Genomic DNA, 19,015 nt, shown 5'->3' on the forward strand with positions numbered 1-19,015 from the left:
AATAGTTAAGTTTCCATGTCCCTTATACATTATTTGAATTCATTTGAATAACTACTGTTTTAAGAAAAGAATGGCCCGTTCTATAGCCACGCTAAATGCTTGTTTTGTTAATAAAAGACGAAAGACAGCCCGGTACACGGATATAACCTAAGCGTGCCTGTTTAACAGGTTTCGTTCTTCTCCATGTCTATCACCTAACCTTTTAATATTATTATCGAAAAACAACAACAGGCAAAACTTATTTATGTTATCAAACACTTCGTACCTAAAAGATTGTTCATATTTCTATATACATTGTGTATGCTATCATATTCAAGCTCCGATTTTAAAACAAGGTTCAAAACACAATAATAGCATAGACGTAATATAAAGTCTTCTGTTGTATCAGATACGTTAGAGTTACGTTGTTACGTCACTTGTTTGTGAGAGTAACGTCATCAATTTTTGAGAAAACGACGTAATTTTCTCGCACAAACCAATGACGTAACAATCAAAACCTGCTCCCAAGAGAAGATAACTCTGCAATACGCAAAGACGGAATATCATCTATTATTAGTACTACGTGTGGTACTAGGAGTCACAAAGCTGCTTCCATCAGAATGATGGATGGCGTTTTAGTATATCAACGGTATTTATCATACACTGTAAAGTAAAAAAAAATCATCAAAATTCTATCTTAATCGAAAGGTTTTATTTCTAACATCGTTAAATATCCAGATGAAAACAAGTGATAGTTACATGTACCTGACGTTGGTAATGGACCTGGACATCTTTATTTTTTAATATTGATTTTATGTAGGAGATACACTGTAACCCATGGATAATCTCCTGGAGCAGGTCATCTGCAGACTTAAGTTCTTGAACATTCAAGATATAACGGTATATATGCTTTAGAAAAAAAGTAAACACATTGCTTGAGAATATTTCATTTCCTTATTCAAAATGTCAACTGTTACATTGTAAAATTTAAATCCACGAATATATTTGATACAGTAAAGAAGACCTAGCAATGTCAACACTTCTGTGAGAATACAACAAAGAGCGAAAGCAAGAATGTGTACAGTAACTCTGTCCTCTGAGGCAGATCATCGACTATTTATTTATTATTGTAATAATAATTCCATACAAAACCGTTTTACCGTATTACACTAAATATACACGTATCTTTACATCGTTCAATTAGTTAAGTACTTACCTGATTACACCAAAGACAACGTTTTGTACAAGTTTTCGAGGGATAAACAATATCAGCCGTGCTGTTACATGTTTATTTCAAAGTAATTAATCAGAAGTGATTAAGTTTGCATTCCTGTTAATTAGATTATTTAATAAAATTAATTAAATAACCAGCAAACATGTCTTAAAGTGTGAATGATAATTAAATTATATTTACATTCTGTCTGATGATTGAACCCTCATATTAATATACTTCAAATGTTGTTTTTTTGCCAAAATCTCAATAGAAAACATAAACAAATTATCTCTGTCATTTATCTCAAGTCTTCAAGGTTACAGAATAATGATTTGGAAGTATGTTTTTTTCCATTTTGATTAACATAGACACATTATTAGTCCTTAATCCAGCGAAAACTTAAACATCTGCACCATGCTGGATATTCCGTCTCCTTTCGCATTTAAAGTTACTACAAAACAGCATCTTCACAAAGTTCATAAGTACGACTTTCAACGCCGCCGAGGCCACAGATACGCCGCTGTGAGCGGAACCTGTATAACCGGACTTGCCAAGACAGTAACACGCTATGATAGCCTGAAAAAGTGAGTAAATGGGCTCGTTAGAATGAATATTCTGAACATGATAAATAATAATCACAAAACGTCAAATTTAAGTGTGAAGCATTATTATATTCTGTATATGTAGGTGCTATTTCTATCACAATAGGACAACTAGGTAAAGTTCTCTTATGAAATCATTATCACTTTTGATAATCTCAAAACACACCATTGGAAAATAATAAGATATCAATCAAAATTTCTCATGATACACTTAAAACTTTGAGTGAGTTTATCACATTATAAAATTCTCCCCTGGATCATGTGTAGATATCATATCAAAGTCACCAGAGTACCAGGTACAAAAGTATCGACCATTTAACGTCACACTGACCTGTATCAGGACGTAGACACTGTTGATGAGACACGCGAAGAAACCTAAGCCGTATGAGAATGCCCCCGCGTCTATGGTACATACCATGATGCACCCTACCAGGCTGAATAGTCCTTTATCAACAAAACACATATGAAGTTCAGTTTTATTTTTAACAAGTATGATGTTTGCGAGCCAACTGTTGTCTATATTGACCAGATCATTAACTGTGAAAGTAGACATATATTTTTCTACGATTCGTAATAAACGAAAGGACTGCTGTTTACAAACAACGTCACGCGTATTAACACACTCGACTGACCAATCAAAATCCTCCAAGGTGTTAGTACACGTGTGGTCATAACACAATTTATGTAATGGGTGCTATTACACTCATAACAGGGTATTCCTGTGATAAAATACTATATCATACAAAAGGGAAACACAGGAAATTTAAATGAGGTACCTGCAACTCCATAGAGAACGATTGTGAACTGCAACCAAATCCATGTCAACTCAGAACTCTTAATCCACGCCCAAGTCAAACACAGAGCCATAGGGTATATTACCAATGATGTAGCCTGTAAACCAAGAGCTGCCGGACTTAAGTCTAAAAAGGAAAATATTGCAAGTTATTAATGGTAACTTGTGTTATTTAAGGAACAACCTTTATTTCGAACTATCTATGCCTAATTGCATTATGTAAGAGAGTCATTTACTGCACGAGTTGCCTCCCCTGTCACATGTAAGCAAGTTACAGACCCCATCAACCTTTTGACCTGCACCGGAAATGACCTTTCAATTCGAATTTGTCACGGTGAAAGTTGAAAGAAAAAGTTGACGATTACTGATTTTTAAATCTACAATCATAGATAGCCATCGAGTTCTTCAACTACATTGGATGCTAATATGTATGTGCTTGACACGTATTACGTGTATAAATGCAACTAAAGCGTTCACAGGGCGCAAACAAAATCATTAATTAGATGTGTTCCCTCGTGTGTTCGTGGGATGGCACGGAGCACATGTAAATGAACCTAATAAACGAGTCGCTGAACACAAGAATGTACGATGAATTAACGTTATTCATTCATACGCATCAATGACTAAGCATCATTAACAGTAACAAGGAGTTTAATTTAAGAATTTTAAAATGCTCATAACTATTAGTGAACAAGCTTGGGCTCGCCGGAGATCCTGGGGGTATTTGCGCGTATTTCAGAATATTAGCAGCATCCGTGATGTTATTTATATGCTTGTATGATATATTCCAAATTGTGATATAACATGTCGATGTTGATTGACTTAACCCGAATTGAGGTTAATTATTTGCTGTGCAGTAAACGAGGGCCAGGGGGGAAAACCCTTGTTTAAATTTCAATATATTCAGCTGAGTCAGTTATAACTAATGTGGCATTAGCTCATCATTTATGTGTTAAAGTTTTGTATTAATCTGTTGAGAAGCTGACTGTGCCCCCAAGCAAGCGAAGGAAATTTAACAGCCCTTATGCCAGGGCCAACAGGGGGGAGGAGCTCGGTCATACCAGGCACAGCATGAGGAGGAGGAGTCTGAGCTGGGCGCCATGGATGAGCCTGACATGCAGGTGACAGTCCCCAAGGTTGCAGAGAGCCACCCCACGGGATCGGGACAAGTCCCATCAGTCTCGGGAGGAGGACCTATGTCTGCAAATTTGGGCTCAGGTATTGACATGTTTAATATGCCTTCCCCACTCCTGAGTGTAGGGGACACGGTAGGGCCCCATGTCTCCCAGGCTACCAGGGAAAAAATTTGGGGCTCAGAGTTTTTTGATTTGGGCATACTGATGGAGACAAACCATCAGAAAAGCACTCAAAGTTTACCTTTGGTTGATGGCGTCTTTGTCATCAAACAGAGGGGGGCAAAATACACATTAGATACCATTGAGGCATGGACAGATGCCTTCATAGTTTATGTTGCTATCTACACACAGAAGCATGGTAGAGGGCAAGAACTATTGAAATATATGTCAATTGTTAGAACGGCCTTTAAATCGTTTGGTGGGTTAGGTTGGAGGAGATATGACGAGCAATTTCGTCTCCGTCAAGCCCGTCAGCCTGATCGGTCATGGGCGGTAGTTGACGGGGAACTATGGCTTACATGTTTAACAATAAATGTATTGAGGTCCTCGGATGCTAATGCATCGCAAAACAAAAATGTCGGAGTGCGTGGTGTTTGTTATGAATTTAACTTCAGAGGTGTGTGCCACAGGACGAATTGTGGTTATTTGCATAAATGTGTAGTATGTGGGGGAGGCCATTCTAAAATAAACTGCTTCCGTAACCAAAACCAAGCTTTCAGGGGGCAGGCTAATATAAGTGGCCAAAGAATGCCTTCACCAAACAATGGGCCTAGACAGGGCCTGAATTCTGGTCAAAGTAGCACCCTCACCCAGAGGCAGAGTAATTTGGAGGAAATAAAGAGAATAATAAAGCACCCAACTACATTAGATACCATTTCGAGATATGGGCTCTCGGAAAAACTCCAATCAACAATACCACTCTCAATAAATACTTGGACATTCATCCTGACAGAGTAGCGTCACAATATCTGAACGTTGGTTTCGAAAGGGGTTTCAAGCTTCATTATTCTGGTTCAAGATTTCCTAGAGAGTCAAAAAACCTTTTATCTACATTTCAATTTGAAGATATTTTGTTGTCAAAATTAAAGCAGGAAGTTGATGCAGGAAGGGTAATGGGGCCTTTAAAAGTAGGCCTATTTCCAATCTTAGAGTTTCTCCCATTGGTTTAGTTCCAAAAAAAACCGGGGGTTGGAGATTAATTCAGAATTTATCATATCCTGAACATGACAGTGTCAATGAATGTATTGATGGGGCTCTCACTTCTGTCCATTATACCTCAATTGATCAGGCAATGAAAATGGTTCAGAATCTTGGAAAAGGGGCTTTGTTGGGGAAGAAAGATATCAAGTCGGCTTTTCGTCTGCTACCAATTTTTCCTGGGGATTTTGACTTACTAGGTATGAAAGTAGGTGCTGATTATTACTTTGACAAGTGTTTACCCATGGGGTGTAGTATTTCATGTGCATCGTTTGAATTTTTTTCAACATTTATCGAAGGGGTAGTACGTAGCAAGTGTTTTTCTCAATCCGTTGAACTTTATCTTGACGATTTTCTCTTTGGTGGAAAAGCGAATAATAATGATTGCATCAAAGCCATGGAATGTTTTGATGATTTTTGTCAGGAGCTAGGAGTGCCGGTGGCAGATGAAAAGACAGAGGGCCCAGTAACGTGTTTGGTATTTCTAGGATTAGAAATAGATACTGTTGAACAAGTTGTTCGGATTCCCATGGATAAGGTCCTAGAAATAACATTGATTTTACAAGATGTAGCTGAGAAAACAAAAATATTGTTGAAAGACCTTCAAAGTTTGTTGGGTAAATAAGCTTTTTGTGTGAGGGCAATGCCAGGGGCTAGAGCATTTTCCAGGAGGTTATATGGATTATTAGGCAATGCTACAAGTCCAAACCACCACATTCGTTTGACAAAGGGGGTCCCGGCGGACATCTGGGCGTGGCTAGAATTCTTCCAGGATTTTAATGGTACCTTTCATTTTTTCGAGCAGGATTGGGTATTGAGTGCTGATTTTGAACTGTTCACAGATAGTGCTGGTAGTATGGATTTAGGTTGTGGTGCCGTGTATGGGAAACATTGGATAGTGTTCATGTGGCCAAGTAGTTGGTACGGTTTGGATATACAGAGGGACATCACATTCCTAGAGTTGATTCCTATTGTTATTGCATTATACACATGGGGAAGCGAGTTTCAGGCATTGGTTGAGATCCTGAACAAATCATCATCTCACTCGGAACGTGTGATGTCTTTTATACGTCCTTTAGTTTTTTACTGTCTTAGAAGCAATATCCAGATCAAAGCTAGGCATGTGAAAGGGAGAGATAATTCAATTGCCGATGCGTTGTCACGTTTTAAGTGGTCAAGATTCAAGGAAATAGCACCCGACGCCGACCAGCATCCTACGAATATCCCGCAGGCATTCTTGGACAGTTTCAGAACAAATTTGATGAATTAATCACCGCTTCCATCTCTCAGAATACAGCAATAGCTTATGAAAAAGGGGTTAGGATGTACAAATTGTTTGTTCAAGGGAGTGAACTCTCAAATGTTTGGCGCCCACCTTTGAGTAACATATTAATTTTTTTTCCGTATATGGCCGACAAATGAATGTCTGCAGCAACTGTTCATACTTACTTGGCAGGCGTTAGTTTTCATATTAAATGCTCCCGCAATTCATGCAAGTTTCCTTGTTAAAAAATTATTGGAAGGAGGTTGAAGCAGAGTAAGGATTTAAGGGTCCAAATCACTTGCGATATTCTCAGAAAGATTATTGGGGTTTTGCCTTTATTATGTAGCTCAACATACGAGTCAACAATGTTTTCTGCAGCATTTTAATGGCATTTTTTTGTTTTTTTTTCAGGGTGGGGGAATTAACAGTTACAAAAAAAGAAGATATGTCTCTTGAAGTTGTAGCTTTGCAAGATATAAAGGCATGAAATGGGACTCTGTTTTATCCCAGGTACAGGACATGGTTAATGCCAGAGGGGAGCCCTCCATGTTGACAGTTCACTGTGAGGCGAACGACTTTTATAAATTGGAGCATTGAACTTAAGGGAGCACATATGTATGGAAATTGAGTACTTGGTGAGGATGTTCCCTCATACTATTGTAGTATGGTCACAGATGCTGCCCCGTCAAAGTTGAATGTGACAGCAGTCAACCATGCAAGAGTCAGAGTAAATAGGGAAGTGGCTAAGAAGGTACTCGGCCTGGGTGGTGGTTATTTAAGATATCCCGACATGAGAGTGGGCCAGCAGGAACTATTTGACAAAGATAAAGTGCACCCTAGCAACATAGGCAATGATATTTTACTTAACTGTTTACAGGGAGGGATTGAAAGGATATTTTTCTGAGGGGACAGGGTGTTCCCCTTATATTGAGTTGTGTGAATTTTCTGTGAGTTACATAAACATGTTTTAGAATTGTTGGCCAATGGCCACGGTGGTCCTGTGGTGTTCCTGTTGTTAGCTTCGTACCCCACTACATTTCTTTGTGGCGGCGGTACATGAAAAGGTGAGTCCTTTTCATGTACCATGTGGCAGGACTTTGCTAACATCAGTTCATTTTGAAAATTATAAACACATTTTATTTGCATATAAGTGTATTGACATAAATACTTTATGATCATTGGATTCTCCTGGATCACAAAAGACTTTAATTAATTTAATTGACAATTGCTTGGAAAAAATAAAACAGATGCGGGCAGTGAGTGACGCCCTCTTGAGGCATATGTGGGCAGTAAGTGACGCCCCTTGCTTGAAAAAAATATAAAACATATGCCGGCAGTTATTGACGCCCTCTTGATGCATATAAGGGCAGTAAGTGACGCCCCTTGCTTGAAAATATATATTTATTTATAAAACATATGCGGGCAGTTATTGACGCCTTCTTGATGCATATGAGGGCAGTAAGTGACGCCCATTGCTTGATTAATAAAACACCGTGGCCATTACTGTCAATCTTGCGTTTGTTGTTTTATTCAATAAATGCTATTTTAATTTTTTGAAGCACAGCAAGATTACACTGTAAGCACTCGTTAACAGTAAATCATCCGGCGATGTGTATAGTTTGTTAATTAATGATAGTTTCTACTCTTAAAGAGCAATGTTAAAATCGTTAAACTCGTTGTGTCTTCTACTTCGAGACGGAAATCTCGCATTGTGACTGTCATAATGTCTGCTGTCAATTACAAAATAAGAATTGTAGATATCAGCGATTTCAAATATTGATAAAATATGGATTCAGTTATCAGCACAATAACTTACAATGATGATAATCATATATTGTTATCAGTCCGAATAAATATCTATAAAGTAACAATGTAAAAGAACAACTTTTAACGTAATATATTTACAATTTCACGAATAGCTGCTCTACATAATCAGAAACCTTAAAGTGCTTTTTTGCTAAATACATTTGTAATTTGTCCTTCTCGAAAAAAATGGAACCAATCCTAACGAATCTCACTGAAAGATGAAGTAAAATGTGTGTTCGGTATTGTTTATAACTTTCAACATTGAAAAAAAGCTCTCGACTAAAGCTTAAATCGACAAATACCCAAATAGCAGATGTCGATGGTGAAACAAAATACGCTTACCTCTCCTGACATCTAGTCTCTTTCTCCTTGTAATTTATACTTTAGTTATGTCATTTATTTTTTAAAAACCTGTCCTCACAGTTTAACATTCCTTTATTAGGGATGTTTAAAAAATAAAAGGATCGCGAACTTTTATTACTAGTCATCGAAAATCAAATACTTACATTCTCCATCGCTAATACAGGTATTCGTTGTATTTTCACTGACAGTGTAGAAAAGACCTTGCGATCCACATCCTATCCATTTCACCCAGGTCGGTGAGAAGAATCCAAAACAATGGAGATAAAAGGAGAAGGGAAACGTCAGCCAGAAGCACCAACATGTTAACGTATTCCACCATCGATCATCCATGATGTAAATGTACAACTGACACACACACAGGAAGCATTTCTCGCGTATTTACACGAGATTTGATGAAACAGCGAACAGTCAGCAGAATAAGCCCTTCCGGTGTACGTGTTGTGACGTTAGTTGTATTTTATACAAAATGGGTCTATGTAACAGCTGTACACGTTCGGTACTAACATTATCACCTGATATGTTTTTGAAGCGAAGCTCACTTGACAGATGTTTTATAAGAAAATTAACATTGATATTGCTAATTAAGATCGCTTATTGTTTGAAGGATTTTTGAACTGTTATCTAGGCCTGTCGATGTGAAGGACCGACTCAATTTTTCATTTTGTTTTAATTTATGCCCAATTCGGGATGCTTCAATCTTGATCGAATTCAACATCATGACCTTACAGATGACACCCACATATCATGACACTGTGCATATATTGTACTTCATATTAATTGTATAACACTGTATAACACCGGCCGAGAATGTTGTGTCTTTTTCTACAATATGGAATTACTTTGAAATCTTTTTTGTTTCCATACTTGCCATGGCTTTATCGATATATTTAATTTCAGTTAAGGTTGTGTCATTGTGTTATAATGATTTATAATGAGGTTGTTGATAATGTGATATAATGTTTTATATAAGTTTTATGATAATGTGTTATAATGTTTACACTAGTTTGTTGATAATGTGTTATAATGTTTTATTTTAGTTTGTTGATAACGTGTTATAATGTTTTGTTTTAGTTTGTTGATAACGTGTTATAATGTTTTGTTTTAGTTTGTTGATAACGTGTTATAATGTTTTATTTTAGTTTGTGGATAACGTGTTATAATGTTTTATTTTAGTTTGTTGATAACGTATTATAATGTTTTATTTTAGTTTGTTGATAACGTATTATAATGTTTTATTTTAGTTTGTTGATAACGTGTTATAATGTTTTATATTAGTTTGTTGATAACGTGTTATAATGTTTATATTACTTTGTTGATAACGTGTTATAATGTTTTATATAAGTTTGTTGTTGAAGTGTTATTATATTTAATATCAGTTTGTTGATTACGTGTATATATACAAATGTATGAACTGTAGAGCGGCTTAGGTAAGCTAGATAGAACGCTGTATCAAATGTTGTATATTGTTATTATTATTGTTAATACTATACCGGAAAATACATCAGTCTAGATACGTTTACACATACGCTTTAAAGTGGAAAACAAGCGGTTTGACCTTCACCAACAGAGGTGAGGATGATTGTTATGTACATGTCAAATGACTTCCGTCCTTTTCTGTGTATGATATATTGTTTACTGCCTTTTTTGCAGGACAATAAGCCGAGGATTTGAACTGGCAATAAAATATGTTTAAACAAATATTGCTAGCCAACGTGGCCAATGCTTTTATTATTGCTAAAGTAAAGCCTTTCGTTTTATCGTCGGGTTTAACAACGATATACTAAAGAAAATGTTCAAATGATGTTTAGCTTAACTTAACATGTTTCCTCCTCCCTCCTCCCTCCTCCCTCCTCCTCCCTCCTCCTCCTCCTCCTTGACGATGTTTTAAAAGTTATCAGCTGTTAAGATTAAAGAACCCCTATAAAACGTAATAATCTCTTCTTATCAACTTATCATTTTTTTCCATCTTTTCATTTCCATCTTTTCTGCTTATTTTTGTTTGTTNATCAGAGCACTTCTTGTATCTGCTAAGTATTTCCGTCAGTTCCTTCTCCGTTGCTGGTTAGTTTTCACTGGTGTCAATAAAAACACCCTTAATCTGAAAACTAAATATCAAAATCTAAGCATCCTCATCTTCTCAAGAACCGCGGTAGTCAAACTTACGTCATTTTGGTCATAACTCTCAATTATTTTCATAATTGTTGGAAACAAAAGTGTTGTGAACTGAACTCCTTCGCTTCCTAAATTGTCATTTTACTCTAAGCAATTAGGTTTTAACACTTTCATATATTTTGAACGGGAATGGCTTTTTGTAGACTGGCTATCAGCCCAAAAGTTTTTACGAAGAATTTTATCGGCAGTGTTTTACTACTAGCTTATCTCCCCTTACATTGAGAACGTAATTGTTAGAGTTATTTTTTTTTTTTCTAAATAATTCATTATTCTAGAGACAAGGGGACATTCTAGCCTTTGTGAAATGCATAAATGAAAGATTATACAAACTGATATTTAATTCAACATAATAGAACAAACTTCAAACCAGTTATTTACAAATACATGGTAACAATGGTATTTTCGCAGAAATTCCTGCTTTAAATATCAAGATTAACGTATAAATACATACTTACTTTCAAGTGAAATGAAAGGGAACTGAATTTAGTTTTCCTTGTTAACTATAAACATTTTCTAGAATATGAATCACTGTGGTCTTCCTTCCTGCTCAGCATCACCGGCATAATAATGAATCATGTTCACGTTCACCTCGCCTGATATGACAACTGCCCAGTGTAGCACAAACCCAGATAATTTCTTTTTTCATGAAATTATAGTGTTTATTGTATCGTTGAACTATCTAAATGGTTCACAAAATGTATATCATATTTTTATCAATTTTATGCTTTTTGTACATTTGACATATCGAAATAACACAATCAGACTAATTGACACACAGGAAAATAATATTTAGTCAAATACTCAGATCCATACTCGCCAAATGTAAATTTTACGTTTCACATGCTATGATTATATCTTTTTCCTTACCGCAACTCTGGTCCGGATTCCGTACCGGATGTACTTATTAGACTCGCCCCCGCGCATATAACAAAATGGCGGATTATTAATGTACTTTTTAGACTAGGTGTAACTGCTGCAATAATTAAACAGGTAACCGTGAACAAATATTGTTATTGTTTCATATTCTGGTTCATAGACTAACATTTCTTCATTTTCGTAGCATAATGACTAACTGGTAGCTGATAATGACTGAGAAATCGACATTTGTCTGGCAATAAACAATACGATTCCTTGTGTTTAACACAGCGTTGTAGTGCAGGTTTCCAATGGGGATTGATTATGGTTACGAATGTGGAGTCGTTGAGTTTTTTTTCTAAATACAAGTAGATTTGATCAAGACTTACATTAGAATATTCAAATTTACTTCCATAAGTCTCAACAAATATCTGATGATGAATTAACGAGTGTTCGTATCGAATTGGGTTGCCGCCATCTTGTTTACATTTGAGGCACCAAACGTAAACATCTTGCGGCAAATGCGAAAACGTTAAGTCACATAATAAAAAGTGTACTCTGCACAAATAAATTTATTTCTTCCAAACTGATGGGTTCTGATTTTAGCGACAATTAATTGTTTTTTCGCGACAGTCTCGTGCGATAACAAACTAAACATCAGGCAGGTTACATCAAAGTCTCTTGTCGTGGCGAGTACACGACAACGGGGATGAGACGGCCCTTTATTTTGTCGTCTGTACACGACAATGGAGACCAGGATGACATATTGTTGTCGTGTGTACACGACAACGGTACGGAAAGAGAAATATGATGTGCTGTGGAATAGTATCCGCTATCATGATATATTTCCTATTGTTATTGGGGACGAAAAACGCGAAAATTTCATTACAGCTATGTTTTCTTGGTAATTATTACTTAAGAGTGTCGTATACAAACAGTATAACAAATATCTTCCTCAAACCTAATACCAACAAGTTTTAAATGTAACGGTGGGAGTTCCAGAAGCCCTATAAACTGCTCCGTGTAGTCGGAAATGATGCACTGGAAAGAATTTGCGATGTCATAGTACACTTACATACAAATTTGATAAAAAAAATCAGTCATTGTTAATGAGCATTTGTATATCATTGGTATTTCATTAGTATCTAATTAGTATTCATAAATGTGTCAATAAAATTAGGGCCACAACGACAATGTTTGATAACTAGTGCTAAATGTTAACACATCACGCATACCACCAGCAAATGCCTACCATCACTCATGTTAAGTTTCATAAGTATTTTGTATATTTTTTTTTGAGAAAATTCCATCAACCATCGGGCGACGAAAAATCATAAGAAGAAAGAAGAAAAACATATTTGAATTGTGACGGAGACCGTTAAATAAGTGTCCGAAAACTGGCCGTGTAGTTTGATGGTTAATGATATTTTAGAAGGATTTCTATTCACCATAATACCCTAATATACTAAGTTGGATCAAAATCAGAAAAAAGAGAGGGACCGTTTGTATCTCCTTGTCGTACACCCACAAATGTACCAATCAATTGTGCATGATACAATGTCAGTCGGAAAATGAAAGTTTCTGAGAAAAACGCCGGACACCATTTGACGGAAGAAAATTAAGAAGAAAGAAGATGAATTCGAAGAAACGCAGCAAATTCAACAAGTCCTGGACCTCTTAAAGGGGACACAACACAGCCGTTTATGTTAATGTGCCCTTTATTTTGTAAATGTTTTTGCTAGTTTTTAACATTAATATACATTTATGTACATATACCTTTTTACCCGTTACAAAAAATTTTACACGAAAACAATGCAAGCTTTATCAGAATTTGTTCACAGCGCTCACACATGTATTTACCCATATTTTACTTTATTTTCAAATTCTTGAAAAATCGAAGTTTCTTGTAATCTTGACAATAATAGCAATAGTTTCTGCATCCTTCAGCCTTGGAAAATAATTTGCTTTTCAGGGACAATATATTGAATCTTTTACTGCTATGTTGTTGTGTAGAGTGACAATACTGCACTGGTTAACTGTAAACAGGAACCTGTTTAAAACAATAAGCATCAGTTTTCCTCTTACGAGATAAATCGTAGATTAGCGGATGAGCACTGTTGACGTAAATCAACTAGGTCAGATTTCTTGGGAGCTGTACATGTACATCGTCTTTATCGCTTTCATATGTTTCGATATTTCGACGATGTGCTCTATTTAAATAACACCAAATTAACAGACCACGTTGATTTCAAATACCCTACTGAATGTTGAAAATAAAAACGCCACATACTTCTGTGTCATTTTACTTTGACCTGTGTAGAAGCTACATTGTGAGTTAGAGGGTATTAGACGCCACAGACTGCTCTGCGTTATTTTCCTTAGACCTGTGTAGAAGCTACATTGTGAGTTAGAGGGTATTATACGCCACAGACTGCTCTGCGTCATTTTCCTTTGACCTGTGTAGAAGCTACATTATGAGTTAGAGGGTATTAGATGCCACAGACTGCTCTGTCACATTTTCCTTTGTCCCGTGTAGAAGCTACATTGTGAGTTAGAGGGTATTAGACGCCACAGATTTCTCAGCGTCATTTTCCTTTGACCCGTGTAGAAGCTACATTGTGAGTTAGAGTGTATTAGACGCCAGAGACTCCTCTGTGTCATTTTACTTTAACCTATGTAAAAGCTACATTGTGAGCTAGAGGGTATTAGACGCCACAGAGTGCTCTGCGTCATTTTCCTTTTACCTGTGTAGAAACTACATTGTGAGTTAGAGTGTATTAGACGCCACAGATTTCTCAGCGATATTTTCCTTTGACCCGTGTGAAGCTACATTGTGAGTCAGAGGGTATTAGACGTCAGAGACTCCTCTGTGTCATTTTACTTTGACCTATGTAAAAGCTACATTGTGAGTTAGAGGGTATTAGACGCCACAGACTCCTCTGCGTCATTTTTCTTTGACCTGTGTAGAAGCTGCATTGTGAGTTAGAGGGTATTAGACGCCAGAGACTCCTCTGTGTCATTTTCCTTTGACCTGTGTAGAAGCTACATTATGAGTAAGAGGGTATTAGACGCCACAGACTGCTCTGTGTCATTTTCCTTTGACATGTGTAGAAGCTTCATTGGGAGTTAGAGGGTATTAGGGTATTAGACGCCACAGACTCCTCTGTGTCATTTTCCTTTGACATGTGTAGAAGCTACATTATGAGTAAGAGGGTATTAGACGCCACAGACTGCTCTGTGTCATTTTCCTTTGACATGTGTAGAAGCTTCATTGGGAGTTAGAGGGTATTAAGGTATAAGACGCCACTCACTCCTCTGTGTCATTTTACTTTGACCTATGTAAAAGCTACATTGTGAGTTAGAGGGTATTAGGGTATTAGACGCCACAGACTCCTCTGTGTCATTTTCCTTTGACCCGTGTGAAGCTACATTGTGAGTTAGAGTGTATTAGACGCCACAGACCCATGTGTGTCATTTTCCTTTGACATGTGTAGAAGCTACATTGTGAGTTAGAGTGTATTAGACGCCACAGACTCCTCTGTGTCATTTTCCTTTGACCCGTGTGAAGCTACATTGTGAGTTAGAGGGAATTAGGGAATTAGACGCCACAGACTCCTCTGTATCATTTTCCTTAGACATGTGTGTAAACAATATTATGAGTAAGAGGGTATTAGACGCCACAGACTGCTCTGCGTCATTTTCCTTTGCCCTGTGTAGAAGCTACATTGTGGGTTAGAGGGTATTAGGGTATTAGTCGCCACATACTCCTCTGCGTCATTCTCCTTTGACCTGTGTAGAAGCTTCATTGGGAGTTACAGAGTATTAGGGTATAAGACGCCACAGACTCCTCTGTGTCATTTTCCTTTGACATGCGTAGAAGCTACATTGTGAGTTAGAGGGTATTAGGGTATTAGACGCCACATACTCCTCTGCGTCATTTTCCTTTGACCTGTGTAGAAGCTACATTGTGAGTTAGAGGGTATTAGGGTATTAGACGCCACAGACTGCTCTGCGTCATTTTCCTTTGACCCGTGTGAAGCTACATTGTAAGTTAGAGGGTATTAGACGCCACAGACTCCTCTGAGTCATTTTCCGTTGACCTGTGTAGAAGCTACATTATGAGTAAGAGGGTATTAGACACCACATACTCTTCTGTGTCATTTTTCTTTGACCTGTGTAGAAGCTTCATTGGGAGTTACAGAGTATTAGGGTATAAGACGCCACAGACTCCTCTGTGTCATTTTCCTTTGACATGTGTAGAAGCTACATTATGAGTTAAAGGGTATTAGACGCCACATACTCCTCTGCGTCATTGTCCTTTGACCTGTGTAGAAGCTTCATTGGGAGTTAGAGGGTATTAGGGTATAAGACGCCACTCACTCCTCTGTGTCATTTTCTTTTGACCTGTGTAGAAGCTTCATTGGGAGTTAGAGAGTATTAGACGCCACAGACTGCTCTGTGTCATTTTCTTTTGACATGTGTAGAAACTACATTATGAGTAAGAGGGTATTAGACGCCACAGACTGCTCTGCGTCATTTTCCTTTGACCCGTGTAGAATCTACATTGTGAGTTAGAGGGTATTAGACGCCACAGACTCCTCTGTGTCATTTTCCTTTGACATGTGTCGAAGCTACATTGTGAGTTAGAGGGTATTGATGAATATTGCATTACATTAAGTATGATTATGTTAAATTTGAACTTATTAACAAAACAAACTAATTACACGATGTCAGAGTAATGACACTTGGTGGAGTACTGAGATAGGCGACATCATTGAGGTAGGACTAACATACCACCTCCAGCATGCACGCACGTGCTTCATGTAACGTGCCACCCCCATTTCATGTAATAACTTCAGCTGTTTGTAGGACGCTAATCCCATAAAACCAAACAAATTAATTCTTTAAGATGCAATAATTTATCTATATAAGTGATGTTGTCTTTGTTTTATTTCTTTTGGGTATGAAATGTCATCGTCTAATTCCATACAAGTATGCGCAAAGGTTTGTTGAAAGGATAGTTGAAGTAGGATGCAAAAGTTGCTAGTAATGTTGGTTCGTAAAAGAAAAAGGAAAACTTACTTTTTTAAGAAATTGTAATATCGTATGAACTCAAACGATGTGTACGTAAAACAAATCAAATATGTACATTGCACACAAACATTATAATTAAGTTTCCTGATATATTGGTCAGTGTATTTGTATTGGGTAATTATAGGAAACACAATAGTTAGATTTCAATGGGTTTTATCCAAATTTTCGTGGTGTGTTGAGCCACCTTAAACCAATCATTACACGTAATCCCGATATCACGTCCGATAAAACTTACAATCTTGCAAACTCCTCTAAACAAGTCCAGCGAGTACATGTAAACAAAGAGCGGTTACGTTTACTCTAATCTACAATATAACTTACATCTAACAATGAACAACTGTACAGTTACAAATACCTCGACCGCAATGTATAATGTATGCATGGAAACAAATCGTACAAATATTAGTACATGTTAAACATAGTACTTTTTCGACAGGTAGTTTATGTCTTAACCTTCGCATCAACATAAATCAATGTGTATGATACAATGTTTTATCAATTGGATAAATATCATAGAAATTCAAGTGACCAAGTAAGATCCATTTCCTCTCTGGGCATCAAATCACGACCTAAGACACATAATCGCCTAGCAAAGAAATATCCTCAGTTCCTACCACTACTCAACCCGACATTCTAAAAATTAAAGAGGAGGTTTTAAATATAGTAACATATCTATTGAAGCCATCAGTATATAAATTGGCTGATGTTCTAGTATATGCACCTAAAACTTTCACATAAAAGTAGTTACTGTCTAAACAGCATTCATATAGATTGATGGCTACACATTACATTGTTCACATTTCGTAGGTAGTGGTAGTATGTTTGTGGCAGTCCTCGGCTAGAGGCTTACAGTATACACAGCGGTGGCAGATACTCACGAATGTTCCAGATACAGATAACAAGTATGGCTGAAGATGACATCTTAGACATATAACATAATCAAATCCTCTCAGGACATGTATTATGAGCCCAAGCAGTTATAAAACATTTTTGCTGTACACTAATCAAATGTTAACAAAAATAATATTAATATATATTCAATGCAAATGAACCTCATTTTCAAGGAAGCAGCGTCCTTAAAAAAGAACGCAATGTGCAACTTACCAACCTGCTGTACTTGGCGTCAATTGGTTACTGGGGCCCTCGACGAGTGGTATGTAAAGACGTACTGAATAACAAATTAACATACCTTCCCAATCTAATGCTGTATGATAACATAACGTACGGTATTTCATTGTCCCATTGCAACACCTGTTTATTCATCTACTTGTCTCCTAACTGTTTATGTAACATTAATTTAATTTGTCGGTACAATATTGCAACAACCTGAATATATGTATGTTACCTGTCAACGTTAATTATGCATTGTATGTGTTTATGTGCACTAGCGAGAGAGATACATATATTGTTAATTGGACAATGAATGATAATGCATATTTAAATCCTATAGGATAATATATACGTCATTCGCAATCATGCATTTAGCATCACAGTATCTCGTGCAGAAATAGTTACACGGTACAAAGACGGAATTCTCTCTGTCCACTAATGTTATATTATTATGACACCAAACTAATTAACCGATAATATATTTCGATTGATAGAAGAATGCTTTACCATAAGTTTCCATTTTAAGCGGTATGCAAATGCTTCACATCAGTTATTCCATGGAGTGATGTCAGCTGCAGAATGTGTTTTGGCGGGAAAAATATTCCGCTGAATTAAATGATAATTTAATGACCTCACGTCTTGTATTAAAATAACGTCTTGCATCAGAGCGACATCCGATAAACATATATAGATATAGATATGTGTCACGTGTATAATGCATACTTAGGGGTCGATGAATAATATGTATCGTGTATATACCTCTCTATAAAACATACCTGTAGGATGATAAATTCATAGTTATAGATGGTCAGTGTGGGAATACTTCAGAAGACGTTGTGAACGATGTAGTCATCTTGTTTTAAAATCAGAAATGAAAATATTTTCAGGGCAGGAATACCTTTAGTTAAGACATCCATGTGGATCAAATGACTGTAAAATCTATAACCTCTTTGTAAGAGAATTGTGGGAAAACCAATTCGATATCATTTATCTCGATTGGCCCACTATTCATGCATGCGGTACTTCTATCTAAAGATGGAATATTCCGACGTCTCTCTGTTGGTTAGGAATGATAAGTGCGGCCCACTATTCATGCATGCGGTACTTCTATCTAAAGATGGAATATTCCTACATTTCTCTGTTGGTTAGTAATGATAAGTACAAAACCATATGTTCAAAATCGTCTGTGCGAGTTAAAATGATAACGAAGTCACATCAGAGTGCATCACATAGAACGCTCCTGCGAACACGCCCACTCTGTTCAGTGTTTCAAAACACTTGAGATATGAATGCATATGGTACAGTATTTCTAGAAATCAGTTTTCGTTACAAGATTACCTTAGTGTCCTCAGTCATGTCAAGTTAGATGATCAATTTTGAAATGATCATATATAATTATTAAATGTATTTAATTAATCAAAACTATATATG

The 19,015-nt window shown here is 36.7% G+C and overlaps 1 protein-coding gene across 2 annotated transcripts; it reads right to left on the reverse strand.

Moving 5' to 3' along the window:
• Positions 1 to 687: 687 nt before the first annotated feature.
• Positions 688 to 17,974, reverse strand: LOC110443260. 2 transcript variants are annotated; one of them, XM_021487377.1, is made up of 4 exons: positions 17,583 to 17,974; positions 2,571 to 2,714; positions 2,126 to 2,238; positions 688 to 1,768 (listed from the first exon to the last, which is right to left on the reverse strand). In XM_021487377.1, exons 1-4 carry the CDS (start codon positions 17,707 to 17,709, stop codon positions 1,592 to 1,594), a joined length of 561 nt encoding a protein of 186 aa, XP_021343052.1. In that variant the 5' UTR covers positions 17,710 to 17,974; the 3' UTR covers positions 688 to 1,591. The 2 variants fall into 2 exon arrangements, with proteins under 2 accessions (XP_021343052.1, XP_021343051.1); XM_021487376.1 differs by lacking the exon at positions 17,583 to 17,974 and adding an exon at positions 8,497 to 8,896.
• Positions 17,975 to 19,015: the final 1,041 nt, after the last annotated feature.

This window comes from Mizuhopecten yessoensis, unplaced genomic scaffold (assembly GCF_002113885.1).
Source record: "Mizuhopecten yessoensis strain PY_sf001 unplaced genomic scaffold, ASM211388v2 scaffold716335, whole genome shotgun sequence".
In the NCBI taxonomy this organism is placed as follows: domain Eukaryota; kingdom Metazoa; phylum Mollusca; class Bivalvia; order Pectinida; family Pectinidae; genus Mizuhopecten; species Mizuhopecten yessoensis.

What these genes read in the sequence shown, in the direction of transcription:
- LOC110443260 (XM_021487376.1), bottom strand. Translation starts at nt 8,683, where the DNA reads ATGGATGATCGATGGTGGAATACGTTAACATGTTGGTGCTTCTGGCTG. An exon ending in CTGTATTAGCGATGGAGAAT is followed by an intron (nt 2,715 to 8,496) that starts GTAAGTATTTGA and finishes TTTCCTTTTTAG; the next exon opens with ACTTAAGTCCGGCAGCTCTT. An exon ending in CGTTCTCTATGGAGTTGCAG is followed by an intron (nt 2,239 to 2,570) that starts GTACCTCATTTA and finishes TTGTTGATAAAG; the next exon opens with GACTATTCAGCCTGGTAGGG.